Source organism: Gobio gobio (genome assembly GCF_949357685.1).
Source record: "Gobio gobio genome assembly, chromosome: 3".
Lineage (NCBI taxonomy): Eukaryota > Metazoa > Chordata > Actinopteri > Cypriniformes > Gobionidae > Gobio > Gobio gobio.
This window is the reverse complement of record NC_137099.1, coordinates 18,035,385-18,056,773: the sequence shown is the minus strand read 5'-3', so window position 1 is coordinate 18,056,773 and position 21,389 is coordinate 18,035,385. Positions and strand designations below refer to the sequence as shown.

The 21,389-nt window shown below is 36.8% G+C and overlaps 2 protein-coding genes across 3 annotated transcripts in view; one reads left to right on the top strand and one right to left on the bottom strand.

The window, feature by feature from the left end:
• Positions 1-1,878: 1,878 nt before the first annotated feature.
• On the top strand, positions 1,879-14,497 carry wfs1a (Wolfram syndrome 1a (wolframin)). The gene is made up of 10 exons (XM_079812629.1): positions 1,879-2,015; positions 2,797-3,354; positions 4,413-4,489; positions 5,801-5,945; positions 6,088-6,261; positions 8,033-8,110; positions 8,290-8,435; positions 9,325-9,462; positions 9,600-10,288; positions 11,406-14,497. The coding sequence occupies exons 2-10, from the start codon at positions 2,802-2,804 to the stop codon at positions 12,583-12,585; spliced, it is 3,180 nt and encodes a 1,059-aa protein (XP_079668755.1). The 5' UTR covers positions 1,879-2,015; positions 2,797-2,801; the 3' UTR covers positions 12,586-14,497.
• A 4,403-nt stretch (positions 14,498-18,900) lies between these two features.
• The window catches only part of ppp2r2ca (protein phosphatase 2, regulatory subunit B, gamma a), a 22,126-nt gene continuing 19,637 nt past the window's right edge, over positions 18,901-21,389 (bottom strand). For both annotated transcript variants that reach the window (XM_079812653.1, XM_079812652.1), the window contains 2 exons: positions 20,387-20,478; positions 18,901-20,144 (listed from right to left, as the gene is read on the bottom strand). In XM_079812653.1, coding sequence (XP_079668779.1) covers positions 19,853-20,144; positions 20,387-20,478 — 384 coding nt within the window. In that variant the 3' untranslated portion in view covers positions 18,901-19,852. The remainder of the gene's footprint in view (positions 20,145-20,386; positions 20,479-21,389) is intronic.

Sequence of the window (21,389 nt, the reverse complement as noted above, 5' to 3'; positions counted from 1 at the left end):
AGGGTGAGAAATAAAAGACATTATTTTCATTTTTGGGTGAACTAACCCTTTAATGTTTTCTATATGGGAGGGAAATGCGTGTAATTAAACGCGTTGCGTTCATATTCTGTCGCCACCTACTGATAAGGTGACAAGCCCAGTTCACACTATAACCTTTTTTTGAATCCCCATCCTTCCTTTGCGGGTCAAAATGACCCGAAGCCCTAAAATCTCTTTTTTTTCCATTTAATTTTGATACTATTTTATTCTATTTTTTGCATTTTTTGGGGAGATTTTTTTTTTTGTTATTTTATTTACCTCAGTATTCAAAAGAACTTACAATTTCATGCAGAACCCTTTTAGTTCAGCTCAAAATATTTTACATTGGGTGTCTTTGCCGACCTCTTGTGGAGAAAAAAAAAAAACATGATATTTAATTACTCTTGCCACTAGATGGCCCTAAAGTCAGTTTCTCTTCAGTATGCATTCAGAAACACATGTAGTCATTATAAAATATTTTTTGGGGGTAAAGTTTTAGCATTTTTAACTTGAATTTTGAGCATTTTTAGGGTTTTCTGTGTCCTGAAGAATTCCATTCATTCCTATGGGGGTCAAATTGACCCGTGAGGGAAGGATTTCCTTGAATCCAGTCATTTTGTGTGTGTGTGTGTGTGTGTGTGTGTGTGTGTGTGTGTGTGTGTGTGTGTGTGTGTGTGTGTGTGTGTGTGTGTGTGTGTGTGTGTGTGTGTGTGTGTGTGTGTGTGTACGCTTCAAGTACGACAAAAGTCCTATAGGGTCTTGGCACACTGTGATGAACACTCAATTTTTTTTCAGGTCAAAATTACCCAAGGCAAGGATGAAGGTTGTTTTTATGATTGTTTGGACCCATTGGGCGAAATGGGCCTTCATCTCTATGTGAAAAAACAGAATAACATAGGCCTACATCTAATTTGTGAACGCAATTAATGAACCCGTTCAATTAAGTAAACGGACCGCACAAGGCCTGCACATATGGACATTATTCAGTCATAAGCTATTATAGATAGCAATATATATTATATTGTTGTCTTTTTCAAATTGGCCAAGATCAGTTGTCTAAATAAATAGATAACTTTTTTGTTGTAATGTGCAGGGTGGTTAAGCACTTCAATTGAATTGTGTGAAAACTGTGAATGAATCAATTACTCATATAACTAAAGACACGTCGCCACCAACTGGTGAAAAGGCCAGTTCACACTATAACCTTTTCCATAACGGCGCACTTAAAATTAAATTAAAGTTAATTGGAACATATTGTTCCTTGGTATATACTAATCATTAAAATTATCGGAACGTGCCTCAACTGCAGAGACTGCCAAGCAGTGAACGAATCTTTTGTAAACAAAACAGATTCAAAGAGTCACTGAGATGAACCAAAATACCTGTTAAGTCTAGCTTTTGTGCCTATGGTGTTAGACTTCTCCCTTCAGTTTTGTTTCTCAAACAGGACTGCAGAAGTGTCCAGCAAACAGCACTGCAAACTGCAACTTTTATGAACGTCAGGCATAGCCTACACCTACACCAATGCGAGCAAAAGCTATTATTTCATATCTCTTCGTTGACATCTAGTGGCTGCCCATCAGGTCTAACCATGTTCCTTCACTCAATGGACCCATTGATTAATAAAGTAGCGAAATAATTATTTTACTATATTCTAAGCTTACCGGCTAGTCTTTAGCCACAGCAAGACGGACGTGTTTTGTCATGCGAATCCAAATAAGTGCCATAATATGGCAGTCCTTCGGGCAATGCCATGCGCTGCTCGATTAGCATCCAATCAGAGAGCAGAACTCTTTGATTGGCACTTGAATGATCCATTTGAAGCTCTGCTCTCTAGCGTTATGGTGGGTTTTAACAACTGATTCCTTAGTGGGGCTTTGGTTTCACAGGGTGGTTATGTGTGGACAGGAACGAAAACTTTAAAAAATAATTTGTTTTTACTGTGCTACGCCATATAATGCTTGTCTGAAGATCGTCTGTTCAATCAGCATAAATAAGTAAGTTGTTTCAATTCTGTTTCTTTTATTTTGAGTGATAAAACTAGGCTTCTTTTAATTTCAGCCCAGTTATCAGGATTATCAGAACATATTGAATTATATATGTAATACATAATTCTGGATATGTAAGTAAATTTCGTATCATCCAAAGTAAAAGTTTGTGTTTACATAATACATGTGTGTGTACTGTGTATAATTATTATGTATAAATACACATGCACACACATATATATAGCCTATATATATATATATATATATATATATATATATATATATATATATATATATATATATATATATATATATATATATATATATATATATATATATATATTTGTGTGTATATAATGTATATATCATTTATCATATGTATAAATATAATTTTAAAAATAAAAATATAACATATTTTTCTTAATTATATACATGCATGTGTGTGTATTTATATATACATAATATGTATACACAGTACACACACATACAGTATATTATGTAAACATCAACTTTTAATTTGGATGTGATTAATCTCTCTCTAATAGAGAGAGAGAGAGAGAGAGAGAGAGAGAGAGAGAGAGAGAGAGAGAGAGAAAGAGAAAGAGATATTGATTAAATATAGTTTAAGTTAAATACATACACACAATTGTTTGGTATGTCTATATGTCAAATCCACATTATGAATGTGGTTAATCAGTTGTCTAAGAACATAAATATTTAAGAAATGGCAGAAAGTGAGGAAAACCCGGTGCTCTCTGTAATCGGTATTCATATTACGTTTGTCCTTTAGGTGAGATGGAGGTTAATGCAAATCCACCATCATCTCCTGAGACTCTCAAGGAGAATAGTGCAACCCACAAACGTCTCAACCCTCCTGTTCCATCCACCAAATCCATTCCAGGCACTGAGACGGCTGGTCCCCCTTTCTCCAACTCTGGCAGCCCAGACCGACCCTCTAACGCCCCTTCTTTAACTCAAGATCATGTTAAAACCTGTAACTTTCCAGCCGAACCAACACCTGAGAAACCAACAGTTAAACCAACCCCTGCATCATCACATATCTCTAAAACTACTCCAACTATGCCAGCTCCATCATCATCATCATCATCATCATCATCATCATCAACAACACCATTAATATTATCTTCTCCCAATGACCCATCCACACCCAACATCACCATTTCTGCCGATCCTACTCCTTCTGAGGGTTCAGTGTCCACCACCAAAACACCTGCATCGGCCTCCGGTAAACTCCCCCGTCAACGGAGCTTTTTGGCTGCAGCCAAAAAGGTGATAATACAGGAGAAAATAAGAAAGGTTGAGGAGGAGGCCAAAGCTGAAGAATTTGGTAAATAAAGCTTGCATGACTAATACATTTTGGCCTGGTTTCACAGACTAAGTTTAGATTAAGCCAGGCCAGGATTAGACCTTGGTTCAATTAGGACATTTAAGCTTCTATAAAGTGCCTTAGAAAAAAAAAGAAAAACACATTACTGTTGTGCATCTTGAGACAAAAATAATTGCATATTTTAAGATATCTCAGTGCAAGTCGCTTTCAGTTAAAACTGCCTTTTTCAGGGGGTTAAAAAGCTAAAGGACAATCTGATGACATTTCTATTTACGATACAATTTCAGTATATGATTTGCAGATTTCTCTGTTGTATTTGACTTTTTTTTTACTACTTTCTTAACATGTTGAAACGCAAAAAGGCTTATTTTGTTTGATATTATTGATAGTACCATATTCATTTTAGTTTCTTAATATACATTCAGTATGCACTACGCTAAAGGAAGGCATCTGATCGAGGGCCACCAGTGAGACATGCTTGTTGTGTGTGCTAGCTTTATTTTCACCAAGAACATAAATTCTATTTTTATCACAAACCAATGTGCTTCTGAGGAGACCAACAAGACTCACCTCTCACTTCAAAATCTGACATTTATTTAATCATAGTCTGGTTTTGCTTTTCTGGTTTGGCCTGTAGTGTCATAAGATAATGGAGATGTCAACATGATAAGTTACATAACTTTTCATTCAGATGCAATTCATATCTTTGGGATTCACTATATATTGGGGATAAAAATTAAATCAGTGACAAAGAATAAAATAATACAGTTGGCAGGGAACTATTGATAAACTACATGTTCAGTAAAATGTCTATCTTTTCAGGGATACTCAAGTCCTTGTTTCCACTCATTCTATTTGGATTGTTCGGTAACTTAAATTAACAACATTAATCCTGATCAAACTACAATGACCAGCACCTTGGATCTGTAGCACCGATGAGCATTAATGTATTTAGAGTGAGACAGGAGGACTGTTGTGGATTCATTAAGACTTCAACCAGTTTAAAATTGTGTCAAATTAATTTTAACCTAATTTTAAGTGACTCATATCTCTCCTAGATGGCATGGATGAAGATCTGCCTTTTGAGGAGCTCCTGGAGAAAGCTGAAGCTGGAGACCCTAGAGCACAGAGTAGAGTGAGTACATGAAAACGTGTAATAATTGAAATTATTTTAATATTATGATATCATGAAATATTATGAAAATGTGAGGTAACACTTTATTTTAAGGTGATATAGTTACATTGTACTCACTCAAATAAGTACTGAGTAATATTAATTAAGTACATGTACTTACTATAGGTTTGGTTTAGGGTTAGTAATTATGCATAATTTACTGTTATAATTTAATGTTTTTACTATAAGTACATGTAACTACATCACCTTAAAATTGATTTATATTGATTATAAAAAACATGTGGTGTATAAACTGATAACATGTAAGGCCATGATATGTCATTATTCTAAAATGTAAAAGTGCACTAAATCCTGTTCGGCAACTGGATTTCTTTCTTTGACAAGCTTGAAATTGGGTTAAGTACAAACACAACTATCACGGTTAATATTTATAAATTAATTGTGAACAGTGTGTCATTGATTGAACATTGTGCCATGGTTTTGGAACTGATTGTGATGGTATTGTCATTGTGTGAAGCGGTTCTTCACTGACCTATATAATGTCGACTGTGTTTGCAATGTTATAGCTATAACATTTGAAATGATCTACAGTGTATTTTGAGGTATAGATTAAATTCTGTAGTGATTCTGTCTCCGAAGTTGACAGCGTGTCCTTTTTGGCGTGGTCATTAGTGTGTCTATTTTCGGCTTTCTGGAAGACGAGCCCAGTCTCAATATAACTCAAATGCTCCTGCGTGGCAGCATGTACATTCTCACACAGTCAGAGCAAATGTGTCTGCAAACACACACTCGGCTGACATACTGTAAACACATACATCGAAAGATGAGCCTTGCTTTTTCTTTGAGTACTCCACTTCCCCTTTCCTCTAAAATGAATTCCACACATATACCTTTTCTCATTCATATTTGATTCCTTAGGATCAAGATATCAGTGCATTGAGCATTATGGGAGATGGAGATAAGTCTAGTAGATGGGCCAAACATTGGACAGCACAGTTCACTTTCTGTTAATGATTTTGCACTAATCTCTGATGGTATTGGTAAAGGCACACTGTAAAGCTCTTACCGTGGTTTAGCATTTAGGCTAAGATTAGATATGGTTATGTGATCCTCAGTCTGGCTTTGAGCCTCTGGGATATTAGGCCACCTATTATTGTTCATCAAAAACTGATGAACAGGGACTGATGGGTAATGTAGTCAGTTCTGCATCATGTTGTTATCTAAGCAAACTGCGCTCTAAATAAAAGGTATTTGGATCAGCAATGCGTTGTATTTATTTATAATGTATATTATTTAATGTGTTTGCTGTAGATTGGTAAATACTACCTTAAACTGGCAGAAGAAAAAGACACAGATACAAATAACCATACAGCTGTTGAATGGTTGGTGAAGGCAGCAAAACAAGGTCGGAGAGATGCAGCCAATTTACTTCAGAAATGCTGGATCCAAAAGAAAGGTGAGGGGAAGCTGAGAGAACAAGGACCTCTGAGAACTTGCCTTCAGTTGTATCAATGTGACCTGAAGATTTGTTCAAATGTTCTTTGATAAATGGTTGATGATAATCACAAATGGATTCTTTTTGAATTCTCTGCTGGCAGGCATCACACCAGAGAACGCACAAGAGGTGAGAAGACTGTCCTCAGAGAGTAAGTTTGAACAGGCAGTGAGGAGAGCAGCCATAACAATGTATTGGAAACTCAATCCTGACAGAAAGAAGAAAGTAGCCATGTCTGAGATGCTGGACAATGTCAGCCAGGTTAATACTGTACAAGGTAATTCATTTCTTTCTTTTATTAATTTTAATTTCTTGTGTATGAAAACTTTACTTTAGGGTTCAACTAGTTGGGCTATTAACCAGTTGCTTATTAGCATGCATATTACTAGGATATTGGCTGCTTATTAGTACTTGTAAATAGGGGCGCCGCTAGCAATTTTGGGCCATATGAAAAAATATGAGAAAAATACCACACCCATTCCGCACCAAACATACAAGCCAACCTAGCTATCAAAAATCTTTGGTCTGAAGCTCATGGCGCAGGTGCACTTAGGGTGTGTCCTAATTGTCCCCTGAATTGGCGCATGGTCCAAAAGGGTTGTCCCTAGTCTCTTAATGAGTCATGGGTGTGTTTTGGGCGTAACGTGAAATAAACCAATCACTTATCTCCCTTTCCCTTTAATAGCCAATTGCGATTACGCCATGGCGGAGTCATATTTACAAGGCGGACTTTGTGAGCGGAAAGACTGAACGTGTATGACTTGTTCCTTAGTCTGCAATTTAAAGGGGGGGTGAAATGCTGTTTCATGCATACTGAGCTTTTTACACTGTTTAAAGACTTGGATTCCCATCCTAAACATGGACAAAGTAAAAAAAAATTCTGTGCCAAAAATACTTCTTCCGGTTTCTCATAAGTTTCGGAAAGTTTTTTTTCGAGTATGGGTATATGTGACATCAGATGGGGCGGAATGTCCTTGTACGGGCCGTACGGGCTCTTCTCCCGGAAGGGCGCGCGCGCGACTAGAGCGAGAGCAAGCCGGCTGCGCTGCAGTCACAGAACTTCACGGAATCAACAATGTCACCAAAGCAAGACAACCCTGCACAGCTTCCCAAAGAACCCAGCGTTAATGGGACAATGGATGGAGTTTGTTTTTCCGGAGCAGGAGTTGTGCAAGTGTTTGTTTGTTCCCTGAATTTGGGCGACGATTGTTTATAAGCAAGTTCACAGTTCAACTCCGGATTTGTAGCTCGTCTAATGCTGAAAGATGGAGCAATCCCAGCAATTAAGGTTCACGGTTGTGTGTTGGTAGCAGGCGGTGAGTAAAACTGCTTCAAATGTCTATCCGTGTTAGCTATCGATTCCATTGTTTTTTTATGTAAACATGCATAGCTCAACGCAATAGCTCCGCCCGAACGATACGCCCCCAGCCGCTCTGCTTTTTTCGGAAAGACTCGGTACAGCATATCTTTCTTTTAAATATAATAAAAATAAAGACTTTTCGGAGATATGAAAGATGCAATACTATTCTATAGGTACTCAAGATTGACATGAGATTGACTGAAAATGAGTGTTTCACCCCCCCCCCCCCCCTTTAATAACACTGACCTAATTTTACCAGAAATGCAAAAATAAGCTGTAATTTTGTTTTATTTGTAACTCTTTGGTAGATTATACATTTAGAATTTCTATTACATTACTACTAGTACTGTCACTACTAATAAAACCAATCTCTGGGGGCCCCAAAATGCATTGGCCCTTAGAATTGTCCTGACTTTCCCCTTTTTTAAAGCACATATGAATGCCTTATTCTGTATGACCTTATTCTACATCGTTTAATCCTATCCAATAACTAAGCTTAAACACTACAAAAACTGCCTTACTAACTATTAATAAGCAGTAAATTAGGAATTTATTGAGGCAAAAGCCATAGTTAATAGTGAATATGTGTTCCCCAAACTAAAGTGTTACCAAAGGAACCTGATTGTGTTAATGAAATAAATGTAAAATGTCTAAATAGTAGTGACTCTTAATAACTTCTATGTTACAGGTGAACCTTCTTTAAGTGGTGTAACACCCAGCATTCATTCTCAGAGGAAAATCCTTGAGACAATGGTGTCTAATGAATGTAAGTGTACATATATGTCTATATGCAAATACAATACATTGGATCTTGTTCTGAGATCAAAAAAGGATGATGAAATCCAAAAAAGGTATATTTGTTTTACCTGAGGTCTTAATTTTTCTGCTTAATATTTTAGACAGATGCTGGTAACTCATCAACTATGCATCTTTTTCTTTCTACAGCTGGCTCTAAGTATGTGGATGTGGAAGATTTTGTGGAGATGACAAAAAAGTTCACAGAAGGCATTGCGTCCACACAGAGCACCTCAAGCCTAGATGCAAAGGGAGAGGAGACTTTAAGGAAAAGCGATGCAGCCACGTTTGATACGGTAAGGATGCTACTCTATTTTTGTAAATAAAACAGATTATTGGAGTTTGTTTTACAAGAGTGGTTATTAATCCTGGTCCTGAGTAGTACCCTTAACACTGCACATTCTTGATGTCTCTCTTATCTAACACTCATACAGTATTTGAGGTCTTGGGCTACATCCAAAATCGCACTCTTTAGTAGGTACTCATTTTGAATAAGTACTTTGCGAGCACTAAAAAAGTATGTTCTATATAGTATGAATGTAACCCGGACTTACTACATTCGCTATGTTGCCACTGTCATGTGATCTACCCTTCACAAACCCACTCCTGTGACCTCATGGGATAGTAAAGTGTCCATCGTATATGTACACTTAAGAATCTCGCCAGAAACAGTAGGTCATCTGGGTACGGATTTGCCTACTATGAGTACTGTGAATTCGGACATACTTCTTTAGTCACATACTGTTTTTCAGCTACTATATAGTAGGGAATTATGCGATTTTGGATGCACTTTTGGAGTCTTTACTAATGAGCTGATGAGTTGAATCAGGTGTGTTTGATTAGGGAGACATCTAAAATGTGTAAACACTAAGCAAATACTATTTCAGTCTTACTACTACAACATTTAATGTTTAATTCAATGTTACTTGCTGTTTCTTTTGTATTTTATTTATTTACGTGCAAAATCTGAAAATTAGCTTTTCAGAATTACCAAATTTTGTTCGCTGAATGGAAGATAAGTATAAGTGCAGACTAATTCTAGGCTTTATATAACTCAACACATAGATTAAAATTGAAGACGTTTTATAAATAAATATATATTTGTCCTTGAGAAAGGCATTTAAAGGGTATGCAATGGTTCCAAAAGAGCTGGAAGAGTAAAAAAGTGTTTCTATTTTCATACAGAAAAAAACTGAATTGGCCCCCGTTGTTCATAAGCGTCATCGAAAGTCTAGTTGGGGAATGGGGAGCAGTGGGATGATGCTGGCTTCCCGACGCAGCGGTGCAATGAAGAGAGCCCTGGACATACAAGCCCACTTCTTGGTAAAAAAACAAATAAACAAAAATGATATACAAATGCTTGCTCGACACAGGCACCACTGATGTAGCTATTTATCAAACTTCAGTCTGACACAAATAAAACATTACTCTTGTAAAATGCAAATGCACTTTCTCTGTAGGGTCTGCAGTACCCCCTCCATGCCATTATTGAGATGAAGGAACATTTAGTTGACTGGGCATCTCGTGCTGGCGTCCAATGGCTGAGCACCATCATCCCGACACAACACGTCAATGCCCTTATCTTCTTCTTCATCATCTCCAATCTCACCATTGATCTGTTTGCCTTCGCCATCCCGCTCCTCATCTTCTACCTCTCCTTTATCTCCATGGCCATCTGCACACTGAGAGTCTTCCAGAGCAGCAAAGGCTGGGACAACTTCCGTGCCTTAACTGCCCTCCTCACACGCTTCGAGCCCAGCTTAGACGTGGAGCAAGCGGAGAACAACTTTGGCTGGAACAACCTGGAGCAGTACTTCTACTTCATGATATCCGTGTTCTTTGTGATCTTCACTTTCCCAGTTGCAGATAAAGGCTGGATCCCATGTTCAGAGCTTTCCACAGTTGCCATCTTCTTCACAGCACTGAGCTACATGAGCCTGAGCCCGTCTGCAGCAGCGTACGCACGAAGGGCACTCATCATCGAGGTGGCTTCATCTTTGTGTGCCTTGACCAGCAGGTTGCCAAAGGAGATGGTGATGGCCAGGATGCTGGGACATAGTTTCACAACCATCCCTCTAGGAGAATCGGTGGTGGTGGAGATCAGTGTACCCTGTGTGCTCTACATCTACCTTTTATACTTGTTCTTCAGGTGAGGGGACTGGTTTCACATGAACCTATTTAAGGCAATGTATATTGTATATATACAATATGTATATATACATTCCATTGGACTGGACCAGTAACACTTTACAATAAGGTTCATTAGTTAACATGAACTAATAATGAACTGCACTTTTAAAGCATTTATTTATCTTTGTTAATTTCAACATTTACTAATGCATTATTAACATCTTGTTAACATTAGTTAATGCACTGTGTACTAACATGAACAAACCATGAACAGTTGGATTTTTATTAACTGACATTAACAAAGATTAACTAATGCCATTTTTCATGGTTAGTTTATGTTAACTAATGCATTAACTAATGTTAACTAATACAACCTTATTGTAAAGTGTTACCCAAACATTTATGTTAATTAAAAATAAAACTGGAATCAAATAAAATATAAATATTGGATGAAAAACTTGAAAAAAAGTTTAAGTTGAAGCTTGTAAGTTACTAACTGGAAATAAATAAAAACTAAAACTGAAATAAAAATAAATAAAAACGGACAAAATTTGAAAAAATAAAATACTAATTGAAAGTATGAATAAACAGTATAATAATAGATACATATTACTAAAATAACACTGAATCGTATGCGAAGGAACAAAACACAACCCACATTTGCATTGGCTATAACATAAAAAAGCATATACATTTACATTTTTAAAATCTATTTAAATGTATGGATTAATATTTATTATTTTTAATGTCTAATTATTCTATATTTATTTACATATATTTTTTTACTATACATTTTTCACACATACATTTATTTTTCATCAAATGTTAGTTTTTTTTAAAAGAAAATTGCTGAAATAAGCTGGAAAATGTTATTTATGAATATACAATTTTTTCATCAAATGTTATGTTTTGGCATGGCAATAATTATTGAAATAACCATAATTATACAAGAAAGTTTTGCTGGAAAAAGGCATAAAAATGTATGTACATTATTAAAGTATAAAGTATAGCGCTGACCCAAACATCATTTTAATATTTACTGTTCTATCATAATATAATATTAATTTTATTCTGATATTGTTGTTTTAATAAGTTGACCATACCTAACTGGAACTCTTTTTTTTTTGCCTTTATAGAATGGCATGCATGAGGGGATTCAGAGGCACGTACTGCTTCCTGGTGCCGTACCTAGTCTGCTTTGTGTGGTGCGAGTTCTCTGTGGTTCTGCTGCGGAATTCCACCACCATCGGTCTTATCCGTACTTGTGTCGCCTACTTCCTCTTCCTGTTCGCATTACCTGTCTTGGCTTTGGGTCTGATGGCGATGCTGCTGATTCAGGTGGTTAAGTGGTTCCTGGAGTTGGAGTTGACTAAAATGCTGGTGACGCTGGCATTGTGCGCCATCCCTGTGATGCTGCGCCTTTGGACTCGATTCAGCCTCTCCATTCTAAATGTCTTGCGTTCCATCACCGACAGAGGCCCAGTGAAACTGATCCTCCTGTGCATCTCTACAGTGATTTTTCTCTGTGGTGTCTATGTCTATAATGCTGAAGGTCTGAAGGTTTATAACTCCACACTCACCTGGCAGGAATATGGTACACTGTGTGGCCCACATGCCTGGCAGGATCATGGGATGGCTCAAACACAGCTCCTCTGCAGCCATCTGGAAGGCCATCGTGTCACCTGGACAGGAACATTCCGTCGTGTTCGCGTAGCTGAGAAGGAAAACGGAGCTCAGTCTGTTATAAACATTCTACCGGTGTTCATGGGCGACTGGTTGCGGTGTCTCTATGGCGAGGTTTACCCGAAATGTGAACCTCAGAATAATACGTCTCCGGTTGTGAATGTCACGGACAGCGTCACAGAGCCTGTCAACGCCACAATGCTGTTCCTCCGGCAGGAAAACGAGGAGCTCTGCCGGATAAAGCCCTTTGCTAAACACCAATGCCACGTTAAACGATTCGACAGTTACCGCTTTGAGGTGACGGTCGGTATGCCGGTGGATGGGGTCACAAAACTCGACGATCCTGCAGCTGATATCCTTCTAATGGCAAGTCAGGAGTTTAGACAGGTGCTGCTGAACCTCGACTCAGGCAGCATGGTAGAGTTCAGCATAAAGCTGGAAGGGAAGTTGGGTACCAAACTACCTGCATTTGAACTGAAAGCCATTCACTGTCTGGACTGCAGCTCGTCATTGGTGCCTGAGGGACGACAGGTCAAGATTGAACGCAACTGGAGGAAAACCATGCTTAAAGCCATTAAATTTGCGTTTGACTTTTTCTTTGCTCCGTTTCTTAGTGCAAGAATCAATATGTAAAAAAGAAGCGGAAGGAACGATGAGAGATATGTAAATCTGAATCACAAGTGTTTTTTTTTCTATTCAAAGTGAGATGAAATTGAAGGAACTGTCACGATTCGCGCATTTTACTGGCAACTTTTTTTTCAAATATAAATTTTACATTCTTATATTAAATTAGAGATCATGGGCCCTATTTTAACGATCTAAGTGCATGGTCTATAGCGCATGTCCGAATCCACTTTTGCTAGTTTAACGACGGGAAAAATGGTCGGTGCGCCTGGCGCATGGTCTAAAAAGGTTGTCCCTATTGTCTTAATGAGTCATGGGTGTGTTTTGGGCATACCGTGCAATAAACCAATCAGTGTCTCATCTACTATTCCCTATTTACATGGCGGAATTTGCAAGCAGAAAAACTTAACGCTTCTCTAGCGAGGAAACAGATCTGCTCATCCAATGATGCCTACTTGCTAGTCATTACTGCAAATAGGTAGGCTAATTCTGATACATGCAATGGCTATCCATTATGACATTTTATATTTTTGTACGCAATCATAATCTTTTAATCCTTTAATTTGTCATATTTAAAAAATGTTTGTGTGCTGCTGCGCGTCCCTGTGTGTGTAATAAGAAGAGCGTACACGCATTGTGGACCCGCCTATAACGCTCTTTAAATAATAAAAAAAATATCGCACCATGGACTTAGACCAGGTTTTTGTTGGTCAATGGCGCAGTCTATTTCAGTTGCCTCAAAATAACAACACGCCAACAATGCGCCTGAACACAGCTTGTTTTCCCACGGGCGCACAAATGGGCGCAAATGCATTTGCTATTTAAAAATGTGGTGCAGGATGTGAAAAGGATAACTGCATCGACTTGAAACTAGAAAAAAACACTTGCGTCACGCCTGGCGCCGCATTGCGCCGGCTGTATGATAGGGCCCCATGTATTATTGCTGTGGCATTGAGAAAATTATATATATTTTTTATATTAGGCTGATACCCCTTTAAAATTGTGCACGCTTTCATATAAAATTGGTTAACACCTTAACTTTCATTAAAAAGTAACAAACATTTTATGATGCATCCATAATCCATGTACAATATTAGAAGAATTATGGAGTTATACGTTTAATGACAGTTCTATTTTAAAGTACATTATAAAATGCTTTGCATGTCATTAGTTATAGCAAACTGTTATAGAAATAGTTCACACAAAATTTAAATTCTGTCATTTACAAATGTTACAAATTGGTAATTTATTATACAATGAGTTTAAAGTTTCATTCCATATTTTATTCACCATGTCTTTTAGTAAGCTTTGCCTCAAATTAAAATTCAACATGCACAAGATGCTGAAAAACCAAGATGTTTAAATAGAAAAACAATTAAAAATCAGTGCAGCAGAAAAACATGTTTTATGTAAAGCATCCATTTTTTGTCCAGTGCCAAAGTTTTTGACATTTCTAGGCATTTCCTTATCTTAAACCACCAGATTTGATCTAAGAACTTGACATTTGCAACCCAAATAATTAAAGCACATTTTTATGATTACAATCCATGTGCAATGGATATTTATTCACATTTTTTGATGTTTTTGATTTTAAATTGACTTTTGTCATGAATACGAATGCATGGGATACTTTTGTTTAGCGTTTTGAATATTTATCAAATGAAGTGTGTTTCTCTAAACATGAGCCTTATCTATTATTTGTTAGTTTAAATATTTTTTTAATTAGTCTACATTATTCATAAAAACCGCACTCTGATGATGTCACTGTTAAATGGAAAAGCTATCTCCACACAGATGTTTTCCTTAAAGGTATTATGACGAGTAGATGTTTTACGGTCTATGTGTAAAACCTGTTTACAGTATCTCTGGGATTATGCTTTTATTTTTGTGAAAATGAATTAAAGAATATCAATATCACTATAAGCGTGTGTGTGTGTGTGTGTGTGTTAAATACACAGAAGCAGACAAGAGAGACAGAAACAGCACTATGACAAAAACGGTATATATACTGAGATCATATTAATTTAATCACATTCTTCCATTTGCCTCTTTTATTTTTCCATTAAGTGTCAATAGAATATGTCATAGATATACACATTAGTAACACTGGATAATGATAAACATGCGTTTTTGTGTGTATGCTTGCATGTATAGGCCTATTTGTGTTGTTTGTGAGGGAGAGTGTGTGTGCCCTGAAAAACTCAAGCCATTATTCCCTGGTTGCATTGTGAATGTGAGTGTGTGTGTTTCACTGCATGTCTGAGAGGAAAGCATGAGAGAATACATAATGGCAGAAGGCCTATCGCCATAGTAACAGGATGTAAGAGAACGAAAGAATGAGAGAGAGCGGAACAGAGTGAAAAATTGGGGAGAAGCATTGTCTCGGGGTACAAAAATGATGTGAATGAATTACAAATGTAAAAATAAGAGTAAAGAGACTGATTGTAAGAGGCACAGCCTCAGTATACATACAGCAAAGAGTACTAGAAAAATGGGACAGGGAAACACCGGAAAAGACAGAAAAGGGGCAAAGTTAAGGAAAATGAGAAAGCAAGCAAGCAAGCAAGCTCGCTCGTCAGTTTGAGAGCACCCCATTAACATCATAACACTTTAAAAATGGATTCATTAAAAACACGTGTTTGACAGTTACATTCATTCAGCCTTTTCCATATAGCAAAAACAATCACTGACCTCCGTGTCATAGTCTACAAACAACCCAACAATTCATTACCACATCTACACCAAACAAACAGTCACCCATAAGGTGAATGGCACCTTAAATGAAAGCTAACTCGCTGTGTTCTTTCTACATTGGATAGAGACTTACATGTACACCTGTGTGGTCATTGAAAACACAGTGTGCTGAGATAAACATTTAGAAATGATTTATCCACTTACTAGCTGGTACATATTGGAATGTTCCAGATTCAATAAAAGTTTTTGGCAAGTTGTTGATTACCACAAAACATAACTTTGAAACATCCTCAACTATGTTGTTGCACTTACAATGGAAGTCTAGGGAGTGTGAAGCAATTGAAATTCAACGTTTTGAAAGTATACGTTAAAATGTAACTCATAAATCTGATCAAATTAATTATTAATCTTGTCTGTGCTATCATAAATGCTATTTTTCACCTCCTGACCTGTCATAACCACATAAAGCTGGTAAACTTCGTAACTTGCGGAAGGACAACAAAAAGGGACAGGAGTTACAGTGGCAGTTTTGGGTAAGTTCCTCTAAAAAAAGTAATGAATTAGTAGCTACTAATTACATATTCATCAGTGTAATTAGATTACTGTACTAATGACTCTCTAAAAAAAAATATTGGATTACTTATTACTCATTACTTTTTAAATCCCATATCAACCTCGACCAGTTGAACAATACAAGGATAGACACCAAACTGCAGTTTTAATCTTTCAAGTAAACAATATACAATTGCATAAATTATTCTTCAACTGACCAAATTGTGTAGGGAGAAAGTTACATTAAAAACATACATTTTAACATAGACGTTGAATTTTGATTCAATTAAAGGGATAGGTCACCCAAAAATTTTAATTGTCATCATTTACTCACCCTCATGTCATTCCAAACCTGTGAGTTTCTTTCTTCTGTTGAACACAAAAGAAGATATTTTGAAGAACGTCAGTAACCAAACCCCATTGACTTCCATAGTATTTTTTTTCTCCATACTATAGGAGTCAATGGGGCATTGGGCTTGTTTGGTTGCCCATATTCTTCAAAATATCTTCTTTTGTGTTCAGCAGAAGAAATAAATCCATACAGGTTTGGAACAACATGATGGTGAGTAAATGATAATTTTTTGGTGAACTATCCCTTTAAATTACATTAATTTGATTACTTAGTAATTAATTACACCCAACACTGTATATTGTATAATGCATAACCAAACGTTCATTCTTAAAAATTAAGGTTCCAAAAGGTTTCACAGCAATTCCATAGAAGATTTGAGTTCCCCAAAGAACAGTGAGCAGTTCTAAGTGTGAAGAACATTTTAATAAAGAACCTTTTTCCACAAGTGTGAGTATTTGTAGGTCAGAGTAATCGGCGTGCCGAACAAAGTCTTTACAATTGGTTGCGAAAGCTGCCTGTTTGGGGGTTTGGAGTTTGTGTCGTAGCATTGTATTCCTTTCGGCATGCCCATTACAACCTGCGGCTATCCTTGTCTCTTTTTCCATTATACAGAACCTTTTGTGCAATGTAAAGGTTCCATGACTGTTAAAGGTTCTTCATGGAACCATCAATGCATATAAAGAACCTTTATTTTTAAGAGTGTTCATTCGTTTAGAAGAGTGTCCCTCACTAAAAGGAGGATTTAGACTTTATAGCTGAAATAAGCACACTTTTTGAACAGATGAATTGATATAAGCCAGTGGTTCTCAAGCAGGGAATTACAAAAAAAAAAGCCAGATATTTCTTATTTTAATTCAATTGTTTTTTGTTTAAAGAACCAGTATTCCCACAATCTTGGAAATCCTGGATATATGAGGACGCCTAATTTTAAAAGTGTGATTTCTAGACCTGAAAAAGTCATGTAAATGTAAAATATCTTTGCTCAATGCATATACACAAGCTCTAAAATATTTAATTGGGTATAAATTGTGAGTAAAAATATTTTTTCAAATCCTTATCCAGTAAAATAACTGGAAAAATGAATGGGTTCTTCTAATATTGTGGACATAGAGTTGTCTTGCAGTCACAAAGGTTGAGAACCACCCATTTAAGCATTTTAACAAAATACAGAAGCTGAAAATGATGCTTTTAAAGGCAGACTTCCATTGCAAGTACATTACTTTATTTTTTATTAAACAAACTGAGGAATGCCAGAATTATTGTTACGTTGTTTTGATGCTGGAATATTCCAATAAACTAACCAACTGATTTCCCATGTACAGTCACTACCGTTCAAAAGTTTTAGATTGGTAAGATTTTTAAATGTTTTTAAAAGAAGTCTCTTCTGCTCACCAAGGCTGCATTTATTTGAACAGCATCAAAAACAGCAATATTGTGAAATATTTTTGCAATTTAAAATAACTTTTCCATTCAAATAGATTTTAAAATGCCATTTATTCCTGTGTTGGCAAAGCTGAAATTTCAGCATCATTACAGAATAGAACATTCAAAAGAACAGCATTTATCTGAAATGGAAAGCTTTTGTAACGTTATGCATTACTGTTCAAACGCTTGGGGTCAGTAATATTTTTGTTGTTGTTGAAAGAATTCCAAGAAATTCATACTTTAAAGGGATAGTTCACCCAAAAATGAAAATTCTGTCTTCATTTACTCACCCTCAAGTTGTTCCAAACCTGTATGAGTTTCTTTGTTCTGCTGAACACAAGAGAAGATATTCAGAAGAATGTTTGTAACAAAGTAGCGAGAGCAACCATTGAATACCATAGTATTTTTTTCCCTACTATGGCAGTCAATGGTTGCTCTCTCTGCTTGGTTACAAACATTCTTCAGAATATCTTCTTTTGTGTTCAGCAGAACAAAGAAACAAATACAGGTTTGGAACAACTTGAGGGTGAGTAAATGATGACAGAATTAAAATTTTTGAGTGAACTATCCCTTTAATTTAGAAAGGATACATTTCATACATACATACATAATTCTTTCTATTTCAGATAAATGCTGTTCTTTTGAACTTTCTATTCATCAAATTGTCACATTCACATTAGTTTGGACTTATGTTTTGTCATCACCTGCCTACGTCACTCTTTAGTTGTCACGGGCACTAATCACATTCAGCTGTGCATTCATCAGTCACCATCATAAACACCTGTATATATGTTCAGTTTAGTGTCCGGTATTATCTATGTTAAGTGTGTGGTGCTGATGCCCGTCTACCTGTCTTGCCTTTCTATGAGATTAAATCACGTTTGGAATTGTATCTGCCTGTCTTCGTCATCCTGCCTGCACACACCCGTGACACAAATAATCCTGAAAAAAAAAAGTTTTCAGCATTGATAATAATAATAAATGTCTACTAAGCAGCAAATCAGCATATTAGAATGATTTCTGAAGGATCATGTGATACTGAAGACTGGAGTAATGATGCTGAAAATTCAGCTTTGACAACACAGTAATAAACTGCATTTTAAAATATGTTCAAAAGGAAAACAGTTATTTTAAATTGTAAAAATATTTCACAATATTACTGGTTTTGCTGTATTTGCTGTATTTTGGATCAAATAAATGCAGCCTTGGTGAGCAGAAGAGACTTCTTTTACCAATCTAAAACTTTTGAATGGTAGTGTATGTCTGCATTGTTTTATAGCCTGTCACAATTTTTTTTTTTTGAGGGATCCATAAAGTAGCTACAATCATAAATAAAAAGGCAGTGCTTTACTGTGAGAGGCCAGAGCTCTGCTTAACCAGAGACTGGTTTGCCCCTGACGCATGTCAGTTACAGTGCACAGCGCAGCAGAAGGCCCTTTTTTGAAAGCGTGCTAACAGTGTGATGAGACTGACCAATACCTTTCACTTTCTTACCATACAGGTACAAATGTAACCCATAATGAGGTGTAAACTGGTTAAGACAGTGTTCTGATGAAGTAGTGGAGCAATCCTTCTGTTAGGGTACATTTGAGACAAATACTGGGATTCAAACCTCCTCCAGATGTGAGATATAGTGATTCGGTCATAGGCATCCATGTTTCCACAAATGGTCAATTCAATGCGAAGTAGCGAAGTAAAATGAGGGCTCTTATAGCAGATGCATTGTGGGATAGGTTTTTTGGGAAGCACGTGATAGGAAGACTGCTCAGAGCACTCTTGTTACCATGACAACTGGTGTCCATGGCAACCTGGCACAGAGGAGTGGAGCGGTCTCATTCCTAGTCTTCAGCCCAAAGGCACCACCCCTTTTTCAAATCAGCCGTCAATCACAGGTCAGCGCAGTCCGGGATTGGCCGGCGTCAACACCATCCATCACATATCAAAGGAGTTCGGGATTGGCTGACCGCGATGTCAATCGTAAGATTCCACGTACCACGTGGCTCATTGGCAACATTCCTGGCGGTGTAATTAACCAAATAGTTATCAGATAAAGTCATTGGCTATACATAACTGCTCTCCTGGAACGGCTTAGCTGCAAAGTCCATCTGTGTACTTTCAGGGTCTGGCAACTATGTCCACCTCCACAGGACCAATAATGTGTGTGTTTTAAAGGATGAATTTGATATGTGTGCATGATTTGAATGTGTGTGGCCCTGTGAAGAGCATTACTGCAACCCCTCTACACATCTCTTGTCACTGGTTTTCTGCGTTGACCCTGTCCTGAAAGATATAGAGGTTGTTGGTGGCTGCTATGGCGATGATGTTTTCAGCTGGGTGCCAAGCCATGTGCAGAATCTTTTTAGTGAAGTCCAGACTGTCCACGCCCACATCACCCCTTCGACGGCGGCCCCCGGAGTAAACGCGGCGAGTCCGCAGCACGGCGCGCGGTTTACTGCTCTCACGCCATGCCTCAAGGGTTACACCGCGACCGGTCTCGCGATCAAACATCCGGAAAAAACTGTTATACGCTCCTGTCATGATTACACTTTTGGAGGGGGTACGGTGAGGACAGCAAAGCATGATGGGTTAAAAACAGAATGGGTATGTGGAGTAATAAAAAAAAGAGTTTGAAAGGGGAACACATTAGCAAATCAATAGGATAAAGGCCATAATGGAAATATGAGAGAGAAAGTAGGAAGGAAGAGAAAGAGGGTATGAGTACAAAACAGGAAATATACCTATATTGCATAAAATATGATCGTATTATCAAGCCTCAGAAATGTTTACCTGTCTGTGCTGTTCCAGACGCACTCAAACTTGTCGAAGATGCAGTCATTTTCATACAAAGAGCAGAGTTTACTTCTTAGGTATTCATGAACCTGACAAAAAAGGAAATGTTTATATATATTTACAGTCATTATACAAATTATAAAATGTATTATAAAATATGAACACATACATTTATACTGAACACAACTAAAAGCTAGAATGCACCTTATAACAGAGTTAAAAATATAGTGATGAACAGCAAAATCTGACTAGATATTTCACCATAAATGAAGTAGAAAAACTTAAAATAATTTTTGTTAGTTGAAAGTGTACACATTACATGAAAAGCTTAAATAAAAATGACTAAAACTGAAATAAAAATTAAGCTAAAAATTACAAAAGCACATTAAAAATGATTCAAATCAATCAATTTATATTAATAAATACTAAAATAGGGTTAGGCTTTATTTGAATGTGTCCTTTTAAGTATACTTATATATTTAAATACTGAGTAATATTAATGAACTAGGGGAGAGCGGGGCACAACCTAACGCTTTTTGACTTTCTCAGTTTGTGTAAATCCACTTGGGGTTCAGAGTATTTATTTTTTCCTACATTAATTGCACACATGTCTAATACAAATATGTGGTTTTGTCAACAAAATACAATTATAAACTTTTTAAAATAAAATAATGGCATTTTTAATCATTAAAAATATAAGCATTTTTGTGTTTTTTTACCGCAAACACATCGCTAAATACAGCTATACAGCATAGTTCAAAACATAATAATAATTAATAATTTCTGAACATTAACTCTCAGACATTATTCACCCTTTTCTCATGGTTTCTCAAAAGAATTCATAAAAGTATAGAATATAATGGCACATTTCTAATAGGGGCTCATTGTAACGCAGTGTTACAACGCAACCCATCTGCACAACTGGGATTTAAATCGCGGCTCGTGTCTTCTGCTGGTTAGATCAGCATTAAAGAACGATCTCAACTGATAAATAACAGAT

Bases quoted from the DNA above. Each gene is read 5' to 3' on its own strand.
- wfs1a (XM_079812629.1), top strand. From the start codon at position 2,802: ATGGAGGTTAATGCAAATCCACCATCATCTCCTGAGACTCTCAAGGAG. The intron at 6,262-8,032 runs GTAATTCATTTC...TCTATGTTACAG, and splicing joins CCAGGTTAATACTGTACAAG to GTGAACCTTCTTTAAGTGGT. The intron at 8,111-8,289 runs GTAAGTGTACAT...TTCTTTCTACAG, and splicing joins GACAATGGTGTCTAATGAAT to CTGGCTCTAAGTATGTGGAT.